General features: G+C 38.9%; 1 protein-coding gene across 4 annotated transcripts in view; it reads left to right on the top strand.

Moving 5' to 3' along the window:
• ADARB2 (adenosine deaminase RNA specific B2 (inactive)) overlaps window positions 1–25,013 on the top strand; it is a 627,544-nt gene that overhangs the window by 517,306 nt on the left and 85,225 nt on the right. For all 4 annotated transcript variants that reach the window (XM_058297664.1, XM_058297665.1, XM_058297666.1 and 1 more), the window contains one exon: window positions 3,770–3,884. In XM_058297664.1, coding sequence (XP_058153647.1) covers window positions 3,770–3,884 — 115 coding nt within the window. The remainder of the gene's footprint in view (window positions 1–3,769; window positions 3,885–25,013) is intronic.

Here is a 25,013-nt window from a genome sequence, read left to right as displayed (position 1 = left end):
TCTTGCTAACTAGATGTGAGTTCCTCAGGTCCCTAAATGTCCTAATCCTAATCTTCTGTCCTACATGAAACAAATGCACTGCACACTTTGCCTCACTCACCTTCCCGCCCACCCACGCCCCCCAAATACCACAGGGCCTTTCAGACAGTAGGGCTTCATCTCTGTTTGCCAATAGGGCCAGGGCTCGCCCATCAGTTCTTTACTTTTCTTGAGTCCAATTTCCAAACCGAGAGGGAAGGCAGGAGAAAGTCTGAGTTTGTGGACTCCAAGTCCCCACCCACCCATGCAGCTACAGAAATGTTGTCCTCACCCTTTTTTGCTTTCCCTTTGAAAAAAAAGGGGTTCTGAGGTTGACTTTATAAACTACAAGATGATCTCTAAGGCCTCTTAGGACTCTCCAGTTCTGTGAATCTCCTCGTACTGGCCCAGCCACACCCCTGCCGCGTGTGCCTTGATGTCACACTCCACACTGCCCTCCCTCCCCTTGGTCATCTCCATCACCTCTAAGCCCAGAGCTGGCAGGCGGAGTTCAGGAGGGGAAGCAGAGAGGACCTGATGCCCATCTGAGCTCCAATTAATGGCTTTGCAATTGAAGTGACTTAATTACTTAATTTTATTGTCAGGAGATTTATCTTTTGTTGTTGTTGTAGCTGTTGTTCACAGTCTTTATTTTTTAAATGGGGAGAATTATATCTGCCTGGCGTCACAGAAATGAGTACGAAGCATCCTGTCATGACAGTTTCAAGACTAGTGTCTCACACAGAGTGGAGAGTCGCTGTTATTACCGCCGATACTATTATTTACCAAGTGATTAAAACCGATTAACCAGTTAATCTTCTCACTCAAATTAAGAATTCAGGCCCTTCCAAGTCTTAAAAAATAAGCCAAATGCATACTTCTGTGGAAAACAGGCACCCTCTCTTTGAAAGCATGAGGGTAGAAGAATAAATGACAGGGTGGAGGGGGCCTGAATGGTGACCCCAAAAAGATGAGTCCATGTCTTAACTCCCAAAGCCTGTGAATGTGACCTTGTTTGGCTAAAGGGTCTTTGCAAATGTAATTAAGATCTTGAGGTGATTACCCAGGTGGACCATAAGCCCAATGACAAGTCTCTTAATAAAGAGACACACAGAGGAGAAGACAGACCCAGAGAAGGTGATGTGGAGACAAAGACAGAGATTGGAGGAAGGCAGGCCCAAGCCAAGGAAGCAGCCAATCACCAGAAGCCAAAAGAGGCAAGGAACAGATTTCCCCCTAGTGCCTCTGCAGGGAGCAGTCCTGCACACACCTTGATTTCACACTTTTGGCCCCCAGAACTGTGACAGCATCATTATCTGTTGTTTTATGCCAACCTGTTTGCGGTTATTTATTACTCAGGATAAGAAACGAGGGATCTGGGGGCACAGGCCCTCCTGCACTTGGCTCTCCGTTCAGGTCATAAAAGGGCAGGACAGCCTCAAGCAGCTGCTGGAATGCATCTCTGAAAGTTTGTGACTCTGTGGCTGCTACCCAGAGGTGACAGCTTCATGCAAATAGCCAGCTTAGCGCTTAGGAAACCCTCAAGTACAAGCATAAGCCATGACCTGGCAGCCCTCCACCCACTCCAACCAGGAAAGCCTAAACAATTACCTCAGGGAAGAGCATCCGTGTTTGTTACACCTACCTTGGGAAGCCTAATTTGTGTAGCATATATTATTTATGGGGTTTTCCGGATTTATTTATAGCACCGTTTAAAGAATAATGAGCACTGGCTGTAGCAGCCACAGCAGCCCATGGGAAGGGCTGCCAGCCTTCCCAGGCAGCACTCTGGGAATGCGACAACACTCAGCCTTCACTGTTCCCACACTCTTCATTGGTGAAGGGAGAGGTAAAAATGAGCTTTTTGTCATTTTTGTGGCAGGCGTTTTGTTTCCAGGAGGCAGGCCTCTTTCACAGGCTTGGGTGCTCATTGGTTCATGAACATGTTTTATTGCGTACAAATGGGATTTTAAAAAACAATTTATTTATCTGGGACCTGTTTTTCCCCCTAATTTGTAGCAATTTCTACACAATAGGAAAACGTAGCTCATTAGAAAGTAAAAATCTATTTCATTGAAAAAAGAACTGTTTGCCCCACCTCATGAATAAGTTGATATATTGTTTTGGATACAGAAAGATTTAGTTAAAGCCTGCAGATTCAGAAGGAGCTAGGGAAAATTAATAGTAGTAATAATAATAATAGCTACTGTTTTGAGCACTTTTTAAGTGCTAGGCACTATGTGAGGCATTTAAGATGCATTAAACACATTTAGCCCCACAAAAAACACTGTAAGACTGAAATTCAGAGGGTTATCTTATCAGTTAGGAAAATGGGGCTCAGAGGTTTTGAATTACTTGCCCAAGCTAGTAGGTAGAACTGGGATTCAAATTGGGTTTCTGTGACTCCAAAGCTTAGAATCTCCATTATCATCTAACCTGCCTTCTAATAAAAAGGAACGATGTGGCCCCACGTACAGGAAAAAGTACAAAATTTGGGTGACAGAATGAGGTAAAACTGGGGAAGGGATGACTAAATCACATTCTCTAGGTTAAACCCTTGTTTATTTTTACATCTGCTCTTTTTTGTTTTAAAGATTTATTTATTTATTTCTCTCCCCTTCCCCCCCACCCCAGTTGGCTGTTCTGTGTCTATTTGCTGCATCTTCTTTGTCCGCTTCTGTTGTTGTCAGTGGCACGGGAATCTGTGTTTCTTTTTGTTGCGTCATCTTGTTGTGTCAGCTCTCCGTGTGGGCAGCACCATTCCTGGGCAGGCTGCACTTTCTTTCGCGCTGGGCAGCTCTCCTTACGGGTGCACTCCTTGCGCATGGGGCTCCCCTACGAGGGGGACACCCCTGCGTGGCACGGCACCCCTTGTGTGCATCAGCACTGTGCATGGGCCAGCTTCACACGGGTCAAGAAGGACCCAGGTTTGAACCGCGGACCTCCCATGTGGTAGACGGACGCCCTATCCACTGGGCCAAGTCCGCCGCCTACGTCTGCTCTTTTAATAGAGATACAGTGGTTTTCTAATAACCGAACAGCGGGGCTGTGGTAAGTTGATGTGTATACCAGCACAGGCTGTGTGTCTGCACGAGTCCACCTGTGTGTGTGAGCCTGCGCTGAAAAGTGAGGGGAGGAGGTTGTGAAGTGAACAATACAGAGAGTTCTACCCTGACATGTGGAATATTTAGAAATTGGTTCTGCAATACTGAAAATAAAGTGTTAACAAATTATCCAATGGGTACAAATCATTCTCTCTCTTTTTTTCCTTCCTCTCTCTTCCTCTCTCTCACTCTCTCCTCTCTCTCCTTTCAGAATTCTATCCAGCAAGAATCTCCCTGAGGAAAACCTTTAAACTCACTGGTCTGAGAGAAGGAAGAAGAGAGAGAGAGAAAGTGGAAATAGTTTCCCAGGAAAAGGTTATCTGCTCAAACGCAGATCAGACTGTTTGCCAAAGGGCAGAGCCAGAGGCTAATTCCCAGAAACAAGGCCTGCAATCAATTTAACATAATATTTGATTCTTTCCTGGGGCTTTGTGGCCACGAGCAAGATGAGAAATGATGGCTAGTGCATGCTATGATGTAGGGAATTACATGAAAGAGATTCATCTCTCCTGAGGGCTGCTGTCCAGCCTCTAGACACTCCACATGGGAAAATTACCTTTGAGAAGTGGGGAGAGGAGTGAAAGGTCACCTGTCTACTCACTACTTCTGCTCAGCCAAGTCAGAGGCCTGGTGTTTGTGTCTTTCAGGAATTCGCCGATTCAGTGTATCAGCTGGTCACACAGAAGTTCCAAGAGTTGACAGTCAACTTGACTTCCATGCATGCCCGCCACAAAGCCCTGGCAGGAATTGTCATGACCAAAGGTAATCTACCTCTTATTTTTCTGTAGGAACTTTAATCTGTACAAAAAGGAAATATAGTGCTTACCTGATCTTGGGAACTAAAGGAGTCTCTCTTCTGTATAAAGGTACAATACAAACAAGACAAAAAGAGAATACAGAGAGATCATTAACACAAGTGTATTATCAGCAAAAAAATATTGACAACTGTGGTAAATTTATCCCTATTATAAACCATTGCCACACTAGCTTCTCACTATTTCCATGACAAAAGTTGAATTAAGCCCTAGTTGCTTTCATGTTATTTTTCCCACACCTCATTCTCAAGAAGAATTTATGCTGTTAGTATTTTTAGAAGTTGGAATCCAAGGTTAGACAAGGTCACCAAATAAGTCACTTAAGATTGATAGGTGAGATAAAATTTCCTTCCTTTTCTCTGTCACCACAGTATGCCCTGAGTCCTTTGGGCTTTTGTTTCTGTCACCTTCTAAAGAGAGCGTGTATTTACCACCCCAGCTGCTGTGCCTGAAGAACCAGGGAGATGGAGCTGACTTCAACAAGTGAAAGACCGCGTCGTGGAAATGACCTTTCTGAGGGCAATTTCATTGTCAAAGTGTCTCATTCCCAAGGGCCAACTGACATTTATGAGCCTGTTTCAGCGCAGACACTACATCCATCACTTACACAATGTGAGCTGCCTCGTGTAAGGCCACACTTGGGTTGAAGGAAGGAAGGAGGTAATAGAAAGAAGTGGAGAAGCAAAGAAACAGTGCTCCAACCCTGGTTTTCGAGGCTCTCACTTCACTTCCCTTTCCCAGGCTGTGGCACACCTCCTTGAGTACCTCTTCCTCCCTGTTCTTCCTACTGTGACCCTCTCCTAATTACTTATCTTCTTTGTCATTCTTTTACTTCCTACCTCCTCTTCCCCTATTGTTCTCGTCCTTCTTTTCCTTTTTCTCCACTCCCACATTGGTTTCCTCCCTCACAGAAGATGAGCCCATTCCAGAGACTCTAACCAGAGAACCCTTTGTTCCTTTTCACTGGGAGTATAAAGCACCCCATGAATTCTGCCACTGGAAATTAAATGTGCTCTTTCCTGTCAAGTTTCACCATACCCACTCCAGAAGAGGAACTTGTGCTTAAACTCGAGTCTGAATGTAGTCCAGTCCCAAACTGTTCACAGTAATGGACTTCCTTACTAATAAACAAGAATGGGAGAGCTGGGAGGAAATGATTAATACCAATGGCTGCTTTAATAAACCATGTTGGGAGAAGATGATGGTTGACTTTAAGCAATCAATTTTATTGAAAACACCTAATTACTAGCTTATTAATAATAACCAACTGGTTATTTAAATTCACCTGTCTCTATTCCTATGGGTTTACATGAGTTCGTAATAACATAGTAAAGAATGACTTGTAAAAAAAACAATGTTCGGGCTATGTAAGTTTCACACTCACAGTCACATACACACATGTTGCTCTCCATGTGTAGACAAAGGCTAAGACTTGAAAAAGACCATCTACCAGATGTCCAAAGATTTTTACATTAGAAACTAATCAGTTAAATAACCAGATGATTGGCATATTTTTCCTGTCACTGTAAACCCCCAAGGAGTTTCTCCAATACTGTCAAATGTGAGAACATTGGAGTAGAAACAAAAATACTCAAGACACTGTCTTAGTTTTAGCACAAGGGCATGTTACTTAAACTTTCCCTTTTTTGCATCTTGGTATAATAAAATGGAAATAAAAACATCTACGTCATAGCATAATTTGGTAACATAAAGTATATTAAGTGCCTTGAAAGGTAAAAACCACTTTGTAAGTATAATGTTCTAAGTCAACAGTAATTCAGTTCTGTCAACGATACCATTATATTTAGTGACATGCATACTGCCTAAGCCACTCATGTTTGTGCTGCTTTTATATATTTGATAACATTTGCTTCTCTGTAGAATATGAAGTATTCTAAATTTACGGTTAAGCGTTAAACCCATCACTATATTTCAATTTCCTATTAATTGAATTTGGCAATATATTAGAATTCATTGTTGAAGAAGTTTTGGATCACAGAGAGATTCAACTATGGCAGGGGAGGAACTCTGATGTGGGGTGTTATTGATGGGGGGCACATGGGTGGCAGGGAGTTCTCCAGGGCATGTAAATAGGGGACATAAATATGTCCTCCCTGCACAAGGGGATGCAAAGAAAAGATATAACCCCCTTCAGGACATAACAGCCTCACCAAAGAACCAATGAGACAGTGGCATGGTTTAAGAGCATGGATTCTAGCTACATTCGAATCCCAGCTCCACCTGCATTTTGGGTCAGTCACTCAACCTTTCTGGGACTCAGTTTTCTTGTCTTTAAAATGGGGATAGCAGTAGTACTAACCTAATAGGGTTGTTGTGAAAATTAAATGTGATAATGCATGTGAAGCATTTAGAAATCGTCCAGCCCATAATAAGTACCATATAAGTGTTAGTTATTATTAATAGTGCTCATTTATTTAAAAATATATTTACTTGATGTCTACTATATGCTAAAGCCTGTACAAAGTTTAAGGAAAACAGCAAACAATAAAACAGAGCTGGTCACTGCCCTCATGAAGCTTATATTCTACTGGAGGATAGGTCATACATCCAATGTGAAATCCAGTATCAAAAGACTTATAAAAGAGTTGTATGCCCTGAATTGTAGATTCACAAAAGCAAAACCTTAATAAATTTAAGTTTGGAGTGTAAATTTAAATTTGGATTTTTGTCATGGATTTCAGGATAACTTAGTTTAAATTAGCTTCTTGGTCTGTCCCATGATTGGGAAGAAAGAAAGGGAGGGAGAGAGGGAAAAACTGAAGGAACAAAAAGGTATCATCCACAATTTCTTCTTTAGTGTGATGTAGGCTTCCAACCTCAAAAGCATAAATCAGTATGATTTGATGAATAGTTTTTAAACATTTCCCACATCTGGAGCTTTGATTGTCCAATACCTTTCACTTGTTAAGTAAACTCAATTCTGGATAGTCTTGGAAGCTACTCACAGACTTCCCTTGGAAAACAGTAGTTTTACAAAGGCTAGTGGAGAAATGGGACTTAAAATTGCCAGTGAATACACTGTTTTATTTGCAGGCAATTTATTTATATGAACTAAGTTTATTATTTGAAAGTGAGACTTCACTAATTAGTGATTTATGAACATTGAAGAATAAATTAAATTTACTTTCCTGTTGTAAAGTCAAGATTTAATAAGCACATTGATTAAAAAAGATTAGTAAGAATGTACAAAATTATTAATAGAAATATTTTTAAATGTCCATTTACTGAAAGCCGATGTGCATAATTCTAGTAGTTTTTCAAGCAAATGCCTAAGAAACTCATTCAAGTTAGAAAATTAAATTTATTTTTACATAGAACATGATTCAATTTGCCTCCATCTTTTTTTTACATGAGGTGCCAATTAATTCACATTGATTCACTCATATAAAGTTCTATTTAATTATGAACCTGAGACAATTTTGCATAAGAAATACAATAGCAAAATATATATTTAGAGATAGAATATTGTTATTCTCATCAAAATTATATAGTCATATTGTAAATAGTCATAAAGAAGATTTATGAATTAAAGCAATAATTTCTCAGCCACCTCCTCTGACTTCCCTTCACTCCTCAGAGGCAACCTCTTAACCAATTTTATTTTTTGTTCTGAGCAATCTAAATAATATATTGATTTTATATTTCTATATTTTCAACTCTAAATAATACATATTGACTCACACTATTCAGATTTTATACTTTTTATTTTTCATCATTATATTGGCAATATTTATAATTGTAGATAATATGCATAAACATTTTTTTCGTATTCTCTCAAATTTAAATAGCACCTCTTAACTTCCTGTATGTAAATGGAGGATATTAGCACCTCAGCCTTTTCCTTCCTAGCTCACTTCTGTTAATTATGAATTTATTTTATATTATCATAATTGATAATATTTCTATTCTATTCTATATTGATAATTAAGTCTTGTGTGTTTTGTCTGTTGAGTGATTCTAAGAGCTGAAAACCACAGCATCTACATAATCAGGGCATTGCAAATATCATCACAGAATCAAGTAAAAGCGCTAGAAGAATGTTTAATTCTCTACTAATACAATATCTCTGTCTTGAATGAGAATGTCCATGGTTTCCAGGTCATCGGTTCTCATTGCTTCTATCACTAGCTCAAAGTCATGTCATGTTGACGTTTGAGTCATATTTGTAGCTAGACCTTCTTTTATAGCTTTTAAGATATTGTACATGTTTTCTGAAATACTTATTTGTCTTTTTCTTTGGGGAAAAAAAAGAGTTACATGCCTTTAACATATCTGCTAAATTGTGTAGACTCTTGGTCATACATAATCTGCATGCATGACTCTAGAATACATTGATAGACTGCATGCCACTTCCCACCCAGAGAAGTCCTTCTGGGAGCTCTCTGACCTCTTGGGCCAGTGTGACCCGCCCTTCCCTGGGCCTCTACACAGCAGCCATACTGACATCTACACTGTACTTCAAGGCCAGATCCAGTCTCCAGGATCTGCCTCTTCTTTCTTGTTTTTTCTTCTTGTTTTGCAGAGCGCATCCTCTAGTAGCATCCTTTTAAAAGATATATGGAAGATAAACTTTGTGAATAGTTACATATGTCAAAATGTCTTTATTTGATTCTCATATACTTTCAATAGTTAGACTAAGTAGGGAATTCTAAGCTTCAAATTATTTTTCCTCAGTATTTCGTAAGCATTGTTCTATTGTTCTATTGTCTTGTATCCAATGTTTCTGAGGTGAGGCATTATGTCTGACATATTTCTTTTCAATGACAAGTGTCCCATTCCATCCCTGCCCAAAGAAGGAAAAGGGTTTTCCTTTTAACATGGATGTTTTTATAATTTCACAAGACAATGTTTACTCTTTTACTCTGTGTTTTTGGAAATTTCCTAAATTTGTTTTACAGTTCATTTGATTCGCCCCCCCTACTACCACCACCAATTTTGGTAATCTATGTTGTTTTATCCAAGACATCTCTCTTGTTCTTACCTTTTTCTTTTGCCAAGGGATAGTCTTCTTGTTTTATAGTTGCTATATCACCTCAAATTTCTCTGAAGATGCTCAGCAGCAAATGTTTAAGTTCTCTGTTTTCTGCTTGGTGTGATTTCTCCATGGTAAGTAATTCTCTTTGTTCATCTTGGGGCTTCCTCTATTATCCTTATTGATTTTGCTTGAATTTTCATATCTTTGAAAAAAATAACAGCTCCTCAATAGGCACTTGGAATGTCTTTCGTCTGCAATTATGCAAGTTGGTCAGTTTTTCCACCAGGTTCTCATCTGAATGGGAATGTTGCCTGCCAGCTCTGTTTCAATTGGCAGGCAGCTCATTAGAATGGGAAAGGAAGAGTTAAGTCATTAGCAAGGGACCACCCCAAATTGCAAAATGAAGAAAAAGCTTTGCTCTGTGGGATAAACATTCCATTAGACTCCCTAACTTTTCTGAAGCAGTTCTTTTAATTTCCTTAAAGTAAGACTCCCCATTGTTTTTGCCTGAGAGTAAGCTTCCAGTTCTCAGGCACTCTGTCCAAGGTGTAGGGAGGGTGGACCAATTGAAACAACTATTCTGTGGGGGAAAAGAAAATACAGTGATTACCCCTGTTTCAGAAGACTCACTCCTGCCCTTCACACTTGCTGACTCTGAACCCAATTCTTTTCTGGGTTTGACCTGAAGATTTGTAGCTCCTTCCATGACCGCTCATTCGTGCTGGTATTTGGGGCTTTGTTTTCATCCTCTCCATTTCATTCATCCACAAACTCCCATCCACATTACATCTTCCAGGAAACTGTTGAAAGCTATCAAGCCATTTCCTGATCACATTATATTTCCAGGCAAACCCTTTTGGAATGCTTGAATTTCAGTGGGATCTGGAAAGGGATGAAAAGCAAATGTTCTTGTTCACTCTAAACTCTTGATCCAGAAATCTGAACAATATTATTAAGCCAAGTTTTCAAGTTATGGCTCTATCTTCTCCCTTATTAAGAAAATCTTGTGTTTCCATGAGAAAGTGAATACTGAAGGGGCTATTAACAGTGATTCTTTTGTTTGATATGTAATTTAAATTTGTGATAGCATTTTCACATACTTTAACCAAATTGATTGATAAAGTCCTGAGAAATAGGAAGGGCAGGAACTTTTATTATGAATTTTAAGAAATGGACACTGAGGGAAGCAAATGTGCCTCAAGTGATAAGGCCTCTGCCTACTATATGGGAGGACCTGGGTTTGATCCCTGGGGCCTCCTGGTGAAAAAGAAGAGAAAGCATGCCTGCATGGTCAACCAGTGTCTGCACAGCGAGCTGAGTGCCTCCATGGCGAGCCGAGTGCCCATGTGAGTGCCCACATGGTCAGCCAGTGCCCACACAGCAAGCCAAGTGCCCTCACAGCAAGCAGAGTGCCCATGCACTGAGCCAGTGCCCACACACGTAAGTCACGCAGCAAGATGATGACGCAACAAAAGAGAGACGAATGGGAGAATCAAGGTGAAACGCACCAGAGACCAGGAAGTGAGGTGGCACAGGTGACAGGGAACCTCTTTTCACACCAGAAGTCCCCAGGATCGAATCCCAGTGAATCCTAGAGGAGAAAGATGAGAAGACAAAAAGAGAAATAGATACAAAAGGTCACACAGTGAATGGACACAGACAGCAAAAACAGCAGGGCGCGGGATGGGGAGGGAAAGAAAAAATCCTTAAAAAAAATCTAAAAAAAAAAGAAATATGGACACTGATACCAAGAAGTTACATGATTCTCCTCAAGGCATAAGGAGAGGGAGAGGGGCAGAGCTAAATGTTACTGATTTCTTATCTTTCGCTGCTCCAGGTTACCTTTGGAGCTATACATTGAAGCATGGTAGTCAAAATGCATGACCTTTTCATGGAAAATTATTTTTCTAGATTAAATAAATAACTAGAAAAAAGTAAAAATGTTTTCTGGTATATATTTTCAGAAGTTTACATTCAAACTATCTCTTCCTTTCCTGAAAACATACTCAGAAACTGTGGTTTTTACAAATACTCTTCACCATTACAGTTAATATGCAGTTTTAATCACTGCACACAAATTTCTTGGATTTACAAGTGCCCTGCCAAAATGCACAGCTTCTGAATCCTTCTTGAAACAACTTGGTGAAGTTGAACTTTGTGAAAAAGCCCAAAACAGCTCCATTCAGAATGTCAAACCCTTCCAGGCAAAGTGGGCAGGCCTGTCTTATTGGGAAAAAATATCTGAAAATACCAATGTCAAGTTTTGAAATGTAGAATGTGTTTTGCTACATGCGTTTTGCTCTGAACCTAAAATTAACACATGCCGTAAAGAAATCTGTCTTCGCACTGTCCATGACATATTTCTGGCTTGAATAACGAACAATGTTATTGTGTTAAACAAGATAAAGCTGGTATTTAAATACTATTTTCCCATATGCGCTTGATAAATCATGACAGTTTAAATACAGTTGAAACTTCTTTTTTTTGTCATACAAGAAGCATTTGTGAAAGTTTGTCTTCACGGGGTCTAGTGGAAGAAGAATGATAGAGTTTATTCCCCCAATATTTCAAAAACAGTTTCCAATCCTCCTCTCCCCCAAAATGACTGGCAATCACTTTGATCTTAAAATTAAAAGAAGGGCCTTTTTATTTATATCCAATAGGACTTGGAGAAGATGACAAACGAACTGAACCAAAAAAAAAAAAACAAAAACCCTAAACAGAAACCCCATACTGTGATAAAAGATGGTAAATTATCATCTGGATTTCAAGGAATTGATCTTAATAATTGCTAAGTGGCTACAGAGAAATGTGAAGTTGATGACATGTCTCCATGGATCTGTTCAGGCACATTATGATTCATGAAAGCTGACATCTCAGTACAATCAGGAGTACTGATGGGCAATTGATTTTAAACCTTCGTTTAAACTGTTAAGTTTAAACTACAATGCAGAATAGATTTTACTACACCAGCAGCTGACCCTTGTATAGCATGAATGCTGACACATTTATACTGAGCGTCCCTCTTTAAAACAGAAAGGAAAAGAAAATCAGTCATTGACTGACCCGTTGCCCTACTCTAACCCAGCTCTTGGCTCATTTAGAGATCAATGGAAGTTTTGTCTAAAATAATTCACTAGGTGTAGATGAAAGTCCCCAGAGCAAACCTGGCTAACCAGAGGAACTAAATTTGCAAGAAGTACCTTAATTTATCTTCTCTATAAGAAGGATGTATATAAGAAACTACATTTAAAAAGAGAAGAAAGTATTTTTGCTATACCCTTTTGAGATTGGTTATCCCAACTAAAGCCACTCAAACAGTTCTGCATGTTTCTGATTATTAAGACATACCCCTTTAACTACCAGGGCAGATGGCCCCTCTTTGGAAATGGTGTTTATGTGTGATGAATCTGGACTCAGATGGGATCTCCCTTCATAAGACTTTCATGCTAATGTGCTGGAGGTGCAGTTAATGTTGGGGTTTAAGATATATTTAGGGGATTTGAATCTCTGGACTGACAATGTGATAGCCAGATCCTGAGCCTCAACAGACTCCAGCACCTACAATCTGATTTATTGGACTTACCACACTCAACTAAGATGGAGGTGAAGAAGGACAACCACCACACCATGGAGCCTAGAGTGATTACAACTGAAAATGGGAGGATTGCATCCAGCATCCAGGTGGAATCTGAGCCTCCTCTTGACATAAAGGTGCAATGGACACAACCAATCCAGTGTCCACATAGAAGAGGTGGCATTGGATTGGGAAAAGTGGACATAATGGACAAAGGGTATGGGGAAAGGCAGGAAGAGATGAGAGGTGGAGGTGTCTTCGGGACATGGAGCTGCCCTGGATGGTGCTTCAGAGGTAATCACCGGACATTGTAAATCCTCACAGGGCCTACATGATGGAATAGAGGAGAGTATGGGCCATGATGTGAACCAATGTATATGAGGTGCAGAGGTGCCCAAAGATGTACTTACCAAATCCAATGGATGTGTCATGATGATGGGAACGAGTGTTATTGGGGGGGGGAGAGGGGGGGTGGGGGGGTGGGGTTGAATGGGACCTCACATATATATTTTTAATGTAATATTATTACAAAGTCAATAAAAAATAAAAAAATTAAAAAAAAAAAAAAAAAAGAAAATGAGAAAAAAGAAAATAAATCAAGAAAAACAAAAAACAAAAAAAAAAAAAAAGACATACCCCAGCATGTAATTCTAACTGCAATCTAATTGCCCAAAAGCCTCCTGGAAAAAAACATCCAACAGTATATTTCATCTCAGGGCAATAAAGCTAAACTTCAACTTTATTCTAGTCTCTTAATCTACAAGCCTTACTTACTATTGTTAGTATTTTTAAAACATAACACTAAGTTTGATGATGAAAGAAAAACATCAGGAAAGACACGAGTATTTATTGTTTACCTATGTATTGGGCACTCTTTGGGGGTGTTTAAACCATGTTATGTTACCTTATTCAACAAGATAAAATACCTTTATGTGTTCCTTAACCATGAATGTGAGCCTGTATAGTCTAGTTAAGCATGCTTGTGAAAGAAAGTGGAAGGAAGGAAGGGAGGGAAGGAGGGAGGGAGGGAGAAAGGGAGGAAGGAAAGAGAAAGAGGAAGAGAGAGAGAAAGAAAGGAAAGAAGTGAGGGAGAAGGAAGGAAGGAAAGAAGGGAAGCAAAGGAGAAAGAAAGAAGCTCCAGGAAGATCAGTGTGCATTATCTGTTAAGTGGGGAGGACTTATTTATCATTGATTGAACCTCCCACTGTGTGCCTGGAGGTATAATACAAATATTCAACAGAGTTTGGGCTAATTTAGGGGCAAATGTGAAAACTGGGTAAAGGTACAACCCTTTGAAGTACTTGTAGACTTTCAAGAATGCTCACTTTGGGCAGGAAATGGTGTATATTCCTTTTTTACCCAGTGAACCTATATTTAAATATCCAAGATTTATTCAGCTGCACTGGGTGATTCTTAAAGGGCTGCTCCATGGTAAATGCTGAGGAGTAAATGGTGCTATTCTTGACACATCCTTAATTTGGGGGTAATTCATACCAGGGAAATCCAGTGTCTCACGGAGTAACAGAACAAAACTGTTCTTGGCTTTTCACCCAAAGCCTTTTCAACCACGCTACAACTTCCGCCTGTGCTTCACGTGTCAGTTCCATAGCACACCGCCACTATACACTCCCCATACTTGTGTCCTGTCTCTTTCTGCGCGCTTTTGGCTTTCTGAATACCTCCATGAATGAACTATCTGGAGGCAGCATGAGCTGAGGCGTAAGAAAGGAAAGGTTCACCCATAATAAATGTCTGGGGAGAAGGATGCAAGGTGCGAGCCATATTGAGCAGGTCAGAGTGAAGGGTGGGAGTCAGAGGCTACAGGGCTGGAGATGAAGAATGGATGTGGGCTCTGTGGTCCAAGTATAATTCCTAATGGAAGCAAGGAGTCTCGGCCTTTGGGCCATCACTGATGATGATCAGCTAGAAGGGTGAGCTAGGACTTAGGCAAGGTTAACAGAGGAAAGAGAGGAGGAGAAGACATAATAATACTGGGGAGTGGGGGAACGTGCCTACCTGTATTGTTGGACAATTAACCAAGGAAAAGTGCTTTAACTAACCAGCTAGATTTTCACCACCCTCTGATTCCTTTGAGCCAAAAATAACACACAGAGAGATCACAAAAACAATAGAAAGTATTAGGAGGCAAGTCGGAGAGATGGTGGAATCTTCAGGGCCTGAATGAGATACTCCTTTTGAACTGTTTCAAATATGCTTCCATATCTACTTTCTTAAAAGCAGAGAACAATAGAAGAGAACAAAAATGAGAACATCAAATGATTGCTTACAGATGAGGAAAGCACTTTCACTTAAAATATTTGGCTTCATGAATTATTTATGAGTTCTGTCTTCACGCTCTCATTAGTTCTGGTTTTAGCACTAGAGACGAGACCTTCTTGTCAGTTATCCTCAGTGGAAAGAAGAAAAAAAAAGACCGCTTATCCATCAAATCAGGTGTTTCATATTTGTTCCTTTGATATAAAAGAATGAGTTACTAATGGGGTGAAGTACCTGCTGAGCCCAATCCAAATGGGAAGATAAATAGATGTTTCAATCTATTAATTGCAAATAGGTTCTTGCCATTCTAGTTCATTCTGGGGGTGGGATGAGGGCATTGAATATTTGGAATATGTTTACTAAGTGTAAAATTATCATATTTATATTCAGTGAAACTCTTCATGATGTTGATGTTTGAGGATGCAGCTAAAACTTCTTTCAAGCTAATCTGTTCACATTATATCTTTAAGTGTGTACCTTGTACTACCTTGAATTATGTGCATTTTGAAGTTGGATCAATTTGGAATGTGTCTGACTGCAGGAAGTAAAATACCTGGTTAAATTGCCCCTATTTTTACAAGTCTCACATAACCTGCAGTCTGGAGATAGATAGTGCTGACTTGGTTCAAAAATATGGTTTCAGTGTCTGCAGTTTTCCCAGCTTTTCCCTCAGCATGTCTCAATTCTGCTGCAGGTTCTGATCTCACAGATAATACTCAAGGCAGGAAGAAGGAAGAGTCCTGCAGACTATTTTGGCCAGAACTTTATCACCTGGCCCACTCAGAGACAAAGTTTATTAGGATTTCACGTTTTCAGTCTCTGTAGTAGAATCAGGTGAGGGAAGAGGGGTTAGAATTGGGTGTTCAATAAACTGACAGTGAATGCCTCAAAAGAACATGCATACCCAAAGTTATAGAGTCAGAAACTAGAATACAGGTCACCAGGGACTGAGCTGGGGGTAGGGAAGGGTGAGTTAATACTTAAATTGTACAGAGTTTCTGTTTGGGATGAAGGACAAGTTTTGGTAATAGATGGCAGTGACGGTAGCACAACATCGTGAATGTGTTATAATTACCAGTACTGAATTATATATTTGAATGTGGCTACAAATGCAATTTCAGGTTGTAGATATTGTCAACCGAGAAATAACAAACTAAACTACAAGGCACCAAAGATGTCTACTGAGGTCTTAGGATTGCAATTTCAAGGCGCACAGATTCAGACAGCAACCTTAATCCTGTCCTGTCTTGGTACTTCTGGGCAAGGGTTTTTAAAGGAAAAAATTACCCATGTTGTTTGTGGTCGATGGATATTCAGGATGCTCCAAATGTCCTTCCGGTTAGTCTACTGAGTTCTTTACACTGTGGTTTGTTTTGGTGCATGGATGTCCCTAGGCTTTGGAGGAACCTTGTTGCTGAGGCTTTGTATCCTCTGGCAGTTTATCTGGCTGAGATCTGCACAAGAGTAACCTCCAGAATGACCTCCCTGAGTCCATTTTAAATCTCTTAGCCATTGTAACTCTATTTTGTTTTCTTACTTTTTATAATATGTTGCTGGAATAGAAATATATTTTTTTTAATTGTGGTAGGATTGCATCCTTCCTGCCTTGTCCCTCCTGCAAAGCTAGTTTACAATACAATGTTAATTCTACAGAGCAACTCTGTTATTCAATAAAGGTGGACAAATGGAGAAGGAAAAAAAAGTGCATGATAATTATCTCCTTTGAATCTAACACAACTCTTAGTAATTTCAATGCTATGATACTGAGTGTGTAGAAGCATCTACCCATGGCAGGAAATACCTACAATTGCAGGATCTGCCCAATCCCCAATTCCCAAAAGGCAAATTTTAAAAAGCCACGTCAGAAAATGAGTCAAACTCTTTGCTTGTTATCACAGAGACAAAGTAAAGTCCAATTGTTGAAACTTTTTCTTTAATCATTGCTCTGTTTGGTGACACACCCTATTTTATCAACTTCCGTTTAGACCTGCCCTCTACAGGAGGGTGTGGCATGTTTCCGTTACCAGAAGACCCAGCACTAATAAAATGAGTGAGACAGATTTCACTCTGAACGTCCTAACCAGATTGCTCTACCGCAGCAAGCAGGAAAGCATTGTCCAGGTGAACACAGGAAAGCTGTTAACTTTTCTCAGCGCTGTCTCTTCTAAATTTCATCCCCGAACTCACCTCTAACCTCACCTCCAGGCCATCAAGTACCATTGCTTTTAGAACCGCAGAAGTTACTCTCAAGCTGATTTCTCAGCCTCATTCCCACCCGTTAGCTGACCACTCTTCAGCAAGGTACTGGTCTGTTCACAGAGCTTCAGGCAATCGAAATGCAATCAGCATTTTCAAGTCAGTCATCTCGCTGTTTCTGGGCTCTACTCAATGGCGTTCTCTAAGCTTTAAGTTAAATGCACTATTTTTTTCCCATTTTTTAATAATTTTTTAATATACATAGATCATGCAAAATGCTACATCAAAAAATATAAGAAGTTCCAGATACCAGCACGTGCACAGTGGCTGCCACGTGAGACTGGGTAAGCACAAAATAGGTGAAGAGAACTGAATTTATAATATGGTGCCCCGAACGAGTGGCCACCTCATTTTCCATCACTGGTTAAGTTAAATAAAAATTCCAAATCATTTTGGAAGGGAAAAGCATGAATAGTGTTAAAATAGCTTAGTCATTCATTTTTAGCATTAACCAAGTCCAACTAACTACTCCATAATATTTTGGACCCAATAGAACCTTCAGGGCAGTTGTGTCAACTTTTTTCCTTGCCAGGGCTGCTGCCAAATTGGAGGATGCTTATAACCATTGACAGTTTTGGCAATCCAAAAATCTAGGCTATGCAAGCGCTTTGGGAACAGTGCTTAGTGAAGAAAAGTGAGTATGTGATTTCTGTCCTCATTCTAACTCCCAAGTGTTAGAAGATCTTAAGAACTGTGGGTCTCACAGTTTATTCACAAAATCAGATACTGTCAGTATTTGAGACTCACTAATAAAAATATCTACTGTCCATTAAAACACTGATATAGCAATTAGTTACTGTCGTATATATGAGTATCCACATAGAAGAATTTCTTTGTAGATATCCTAGAATCTGATGAGTAGCACACTAAGCATTACTAGGTGCAAATACTTAATCTCAGAGAAATTGGCTCTTAATCTTAGTGGTTTCTTATCTCCAATTGCTTAACCAAAGAACCCACTTCAGCTAAGTCTTCCTTAGCTGTATCCACAAACTGTATCCATGTGATATCAAATAGCCTGTTGAAGAAAGTGAAAAGTCCACATCTATTTTCTTCGTATATATATATAAGTGTTTCCTAAATTTGCCTGATCAAAAATATCTTGGAAAAAATTATTGAAATACAGGTTTTCAGGAACTACCCAAAGAGATTCTGGTTCCATAGTTCGGAGTTATATTCGGTAGAGGGCTGGTGTCAGCATCTGTGATTTTGACAGTATCCACGGGGATTCTTATAATCAGGAAAGTTTAAGAAAAAATAGCCAATACTTAATTTCATACCTATCAAATTATGCATGGAGTGATTAGCACCAATCAAAGCAGCCCCAGCTGGTCCAGTTACTGGGACCATCGTCTCTGGGAGGGGCCAGTGGGAAGAAATGCAGACGCTCTGGCACTGCCCTCCACACAGACACACTCCAACACAATAGAATGTGCTTCTCTGATTTCTCACAAGCCAGACAGTCCTTGAAATCACGCACAAATGGGAACAATTGTCAAATTTTCCTGCAGCAGTTTTCCTGCAAAGCAGATGTGCCTACAGATGGAGCTTGTGAGTGAGCAGAGCTTGGTCACCCTCTGTTCTGCGTCTAGAACTCCATCCTGGCTTCAGGTAGTCACATGCAAATGGCCACGTAGTGTGCTCCGGTCCCAGAAGGCACTCCGAACTCAGTACAGCTCACCTGTAACCCTGTCCAGTGCTTTGCCTTCCAGTGTGATCTGTACATCAGCTGCTCCAAACAAACCCTCTGATGCATATATGAACCACTAGTTTATATAGTTGATATAAGCAATTAAAGAATAAATACTTTAAATGTAATTCTAGCAATAGAATTGAATGAGTTAAAGGGGAAAGGGTTGTTTCCTAATTACTCCCAAATTCTGATTGCAGAGAGAGAAACAAATATGATTATAGGGGAATTGAAATAAATGCAGTAATTATTCATTAGAAATTATGGCATCAGTCATATGGCATCAGACATCATTTTACTGTGCATCAGCTAAAATGTTAAACCCCTTACCTGATTTTCTCTAATCCTCAAAGATGTGATACTACCAGGACTATCCCCTTTTTATAAATGAGACTGAAGAACTGGCAAAATCAGGTTTCTCTGCCTCCAAAACCTGTGCTGGAGCAGTTATAAGTTATACTCTGCCTACCAGCACCTGTATTATTTAATATCCTTTACAGATGTACAGTCATTCGTGGGGGAACTCAAAAAATTTTACACATAAAATCAATGTATTTGCAGTATTTGGAGAATAAAAACCCTGGGGAACACTAGTATCTTCCAATTTGCAGAGATGGCCATAAATCAAGGCCCGAGTGGAAGAAAAAATATCTCTCCTGTCAAAAATAAAAAAGCTTTCTTCCAGTCTCATTCCATTCACATCCCTCACAAACCAAACGTGCCCGAACTGGGCATTTAAAAATCCACCTGGTGTTATACTAATTAGGCGAAATGTAGAGACTTAGAACAGAAACTTTTAGAAGAGAAAGGAATTGACTCACACGAAAAGATTAAGACAATCAATCTTTTGGCCAAATAATGATTCAGAAGTGGGATGGTAGGCAGGTTGTAATATTCTCTGCAAATGTACAGAGAATATAAACAACAAGAAAGGCTGGGAGTTTTTAAAGATATAACCTGATATTGGAATGAAATTGTGCAGCAGATCATTTAGGTTGAATTTTGAGAAAGGTTTCCTCACGCTAAGAGCTAATAAATTGTGGAATAGTCTTTCTCAAGGGAAGTTGTGGAAACCCTATTACTTGAATCATTAAACTGCAATGGACACAGCACTAGAAAATAGAGAGTAGGAATTAATTATATCCCAGGGCTTTGGGACAGTCTATATATGTGATAAAAATCATCCCTTCCTGTCTCTAATTTCTATAATTTCGAGATTTATTTCTTTAGTGCTGGTTGGTGTGTTTTAGCTTCAGTTGTATTCTTAGAATTCGGTAATCAACTCCAAAATCAAATACAGTATTACAAAACTCCTATTCAAAGAGTTGGAACAGGCTAAGAATTACTAAGGCTCATTTGAATTAATAAAAGTGTATTCCCAGAGTTTGCCCAGAACAAGGCTGGGGAGCAGGAAGATGCTTATCAACTTTAACATCAGGTATAAGACCTTCCTAGGTTCTCCGAGGCAGTTTCCCTGCTGGGGGGAGGGAGGGGCAAGGAGCAGGAACTGGGAGGGGTGAGGTGACTTCATTAGAAGAGAGGACAATGATGAAGAGGGAAATGCAAGAGGCAAGCTAGAGAGATGCATTCATCTGCACCAATTCTCCGAGGTTGGGGAGAAGAGGGAAACAAGATTTTCTCTAAAAAAGGAAAACACACACACAAAAGCGCCTACAAGAGAACAAATCAGCTTTAAACACCTCTCAGTCTCAGAAAGGATGCTGACCATCATAATGAAATCAATCAAATGAGGTTTCACTGTTTACAACTCCTCCCTTCCCCATTTCAACCCTGAAGATGTAGCCTGGCAAATGCGGGAGGGTAGAGCAATAGAAGTTTGGGGAACTTCAATTTTAAGTGAAGTTGAAAGGTTTTGATTACTGCATAAAAACAATCATTGTAATGCACGAATTCAGTCCTTCTCAAGGAAACCTTATATTACCCAAGAATACAAAAGAGCCACTATCACCTGACTAAAGAAGGGAAGAGCTCCACTAAACAACTTTGAATGGGCAGAAGGAGAAAAGGTTGTTTTCTAATGAATACTGTTTGCTCAGCATAAGGTGACACATAAATCACTTTGAATATGACCCTACAAATAAACCTAGTTCATTCCAGTTATGAGTCCATGGTCTGGAAAAGTGTATAACAATTGTTAACATATATCTCTAAAATTGGGACTATAAAACTTATTAATTTTCTATATTAAATGTTTTTGCAAGATTTTTCAAAAAATAAAAATGTCCATGACCTGTGATTTATTTTGAAGGCATACAGATAACTTCTCCCTCTTTCTCTGCATCCTTCAATGACCAATTTACATAAGTTACCTAACATCCCATCACCTCACTTTCCTCACCTATAAAATGGGGCTAATTATACCTATCTCATAAAGCACTTGGAACAGTACCTGAGCATAATAAGTGTTCAAAACATGTTAGCCAGTATTATAATTATCCCCCATCTCAGAAATGGCTTGAACAGAAAGATAGACAATGGGAAAAAAGAGAGTTTTAAAAATTTTTGTTAGTGTGCCCAATTGAGGCATTGTTAGAAGTTACTTGCCCGGATGCTACCTAATTTAAAGTATTTATATACATCATAAAGATGTTTAAAAACGTGTAATTTCCCTACACATGATTTTTCTACCCCTTTTATTTGAATCTATAATTAGCACTATACCCATTAAATGTATTTCCTGAGACTTAAATCTTCAGTCTGTTCATATGCTCAATGAGCCCTGATTCGCAAGAGTTGCTGCCAACACCTGCTCTCCAATACATCAGACTCACCCAGAACAACTAACGAAATGATGATGATGGACAATCCCCATCCCACAAAATTAAGAGTATCTAAGACTGCAAGCAAAACAGTTTCTTCCATCTGCCTCATAAGATCTAAGCCCCCTCTCAATCTGAAGCAGAGCAGGTATCACCATCCCAAAATCCTCAAGATTGAGGACTGAACAAACGTTAAAGGGGGAATGCAACCATGGACCAAAGTAGACTTGTTCTTACTGTAGTAACGGAAGAACTTGTAGCACTGATATAAAGATAGTGGTTACCAGGGGTTCTGAGGTGAGAGGGAGGGAAGAACAGGTGGACATGGGGCATTTTAGGACACTGGAATTGTTCTATGTGACATTGCAATAATGGATACAGGCCATAATAAATTCTGTCAAAATCTATAAAATTGTGCAGTGCAAAGTGTAAACCATAATGTAGACTATAGACCATGGTTAATAGCAGTGCTTCAATATTTGTTCATCAGTTGTAACAAATGTACCGCACTAAATATAAGAGGTCATTAATAGGGGAAAATGTGAGAGGAAGAGGGAGTGGGGTATTTAGGCAGCTCCTATATTTTTTATATAAATTTTCTGTAATCTAAAACAAATTTAATACGAGAATCTCTTATATTTTTGTGTGTAACATTTTGTGTAATCTAAGTATCTTTAAAAAAATAAAAATATATTTAAAAAACAAAGTTTAAAAACATTGTAGGTGTTCATGAAAAGTCATTCGTTTTCATTAACCGCTTTAGAAGCCTAGTCTCTTAGCAGAATTAAGATTCCACATGGTTTTAATCTGGGCCACATATGTCTACAAGGTGCTTTAAAAGTAAAACATGTGAAGTCAGTGAACACAGAGCAACCTTTACAGTACATGTAAAAACTTGCTGTTGGAAGTTGTGCTCAGCTGATATAAAGGCAGTGGTCACCAGAGGTCCTGAGGGGAGGGAGAGGGAAGAATAAGTGTAACATGGGGTATTTGGGGGACATTGGAATTGTCCTGCATGACATTGTAATGATGTATACAGGCTACCACACTTTTTGTCAAAACCTATAAAATTGTATGGGGTAGAGTGTAAACTATAATGTAAACTACAGTCCACTGTTAGTGACAACGCTTCAATATGTGTTCATCAGTTGTAACAAATGTGCCACACTCATGAAGGCTGTTGTTAATGGAGAAAAGTGGGGGAGGGGGAGGGTCGGAGTATATGGAAATCCCCCTATATTTTTGATGTAACATTCATGTAATCTAAAACTTCTTTCAAAAAATACATGCCATTTGAAAATTTAAAATTTTTTTTAAATTGTGCTCTCACAAGTCCTCTATTATCTAGGACAGACCATCACTATACACACACACACACAATGGGGCATTTGATTTAATTTAAATGCTGCTTATTTTTTTCTATATGAGTTGTTTATTGGCATGTCTTTTGAGTATATTTTAAATATGAAGTCTCCTTATTTGTGTAATTTAATTATAGCTTTAATGTAATTTAATATTTTGGATAGGTAGCAGGTTATCTCAAAAAATATTAAAAGGTATACAGCGAAAGTCTCCCACCCATCCCCTCCTTCCCACCCCACTCATGAAATCACTGTGATTGTTTTCTTGGAAATGTTGAACAAGGCCATAATCCATGGCTCTGAGCATTCCTGCACATTCCTGCTGAATATGATAGGAATGCAAGACCCTGACCACTCTTTACCTGAAACTGGCTGTGTTTGCAGCAAGCAACCACGAGGGATGAGCTGATGTCTCTCCCTCTGCCTGATGTTTGTGCTACCTGCTCTGCTGTGAATAATGAAGTCCTTTGTCTCTGACCCACGAATCTCCTACCTTCCATCAGCATCCATGAGGCAGTAACAGACTAACTTAATAGCTTGTAAACAGAGTAAAATCCTAGACACTGACAGATATCCTTCCAAAGTTTCTTTGTGCAAATGCAAGGAAATATTCATATGTGCTTGTCTTCCACTTTCAACCCAAAAGGTAGTATATTACATGCACTGTTCAGTATCTTGCTTTTCCTCCTAATGACATATCTTAGATATCTTTCTATTTCTATGTCTCTGCTCTGTCCTACAGCTCCATAGTATTCCAGTATACGGAGGTAGTATATTGTAACCAGTCCCCAACTGATGGACATTTATGTTATTTATAATATTTTGATATAATAAACATTGCTGGGGTAAATAGCTTTGTGCATACATCATTTTCACACATGCACAGATACATGTGAAAGATAAATTCCCAGAAGTGGAATTGTTGGGTCGAAGAGTATATACATTTGTAATCTGATAGATATTGATTATTCTTCAAATGTACTCTATGATATAGACTCCTGTTTGCCATTTATAAAAGTGCATATTTCCCCACATCCTTCTCAACAGTATGTTAACAAATTTCTGGATCTTTACCAAGCTAACAGATGAAGAGATGTAGCTCATTTTATTTTTAATTTGCTTTTATTTTATATGAATGATGTTAAGTGTTTTTTCATATATTTAAGAACCGTTTGTATTTTCTTTCTGTGACCTGTTATTTTTTTCTTAGACTTTGTCCTTTATTCTATATATATATTTATATATATGGAGCAGGTATAACTCAGTGGTTGAGTGCCTGCTTCACAGATGTGAGGTCCCTAGGTTCAATCCCCAGTACTTCCTAAAAAAAGAAGAAAAAACAAAAAAAAACATATACATGTATTCTACTGGGTTATTACTTTTTTATTTCTAGAAGTTCTTTATATATTAAGGAGCTAAGTGCTTTACCTTTGACATAAATTACAAATTTTTCCTACTTTTTAAAAATTGTCACTTTACTGCCATCAAGGTGTTTTCCCAAGCAGAAACATTTTAATTTTTATGCATTTGATTTAACAATGTTTGTTGCTTTGGACTTTGAATTGTAATCAGAAAGCCCTTCCACCTGCCAAGTTTATAAAGACATCATCCCATGTTTTCTTCTAGTGCATCTGTATTTTTTTTAATTTAAATCTTCGATGCATTTGGAATTTATCCTGGTGAATGATATAAAGAGTCAATTTTAATTTTTCAGATGACTCCAAAATAGATACTATTAATTGAATAGTCTCTCCTTTTCCCTGGGATGAAATGCTATTACCATAATAATATATTAAATTCCTATATATATATTTGGTCAATTTCTGGACTCTCTACTTTGTTTCATTTGTCTGGAACTTCATGCATCAGTACAAAATTGTTTTGTAATTAATCTTTATAATATGTTTGATGTCTCCCAGCACTCGTTTCTTTTTTTTTTTTTTTTTCTCAGAATCTTCTGGGTTACTCATTGGAATCAGCTTATCTAGTTCAAAAATAAAAATGATAGATAGATAGATAGATAGATAGATAGATAGATAGATAGATAGATAACCAAACACAAAATTGTCTTGCTCCAGAAAAACACTATTGCTGTTTTTAGTGAGATTACATTAATCTCATGAATCAATTTAGGGAGAA

The sequence above is a fragment of the Dasypus novemcinctus genome, chromosome 5, assembly GCF_030445035.2.
Source record: "Dasypus novemcinctus isolate mDasNov1 chromosome 5, mDasNov1.1.hap2, whole genome shotgun sequence".
In the NCBI taxonomy this organism is placed as follows: domain Eukaryota; kingdom Metazoa; phylum Chordata; class Mammalia; order Cingulata; family Dasypodidae; genus Dasypus; species Dasypus novemcinctus.
Note: the sequence above shows the minus strand (reverse complement) of the source record. Positions and strands in the feature narration are given on the sequence as shown.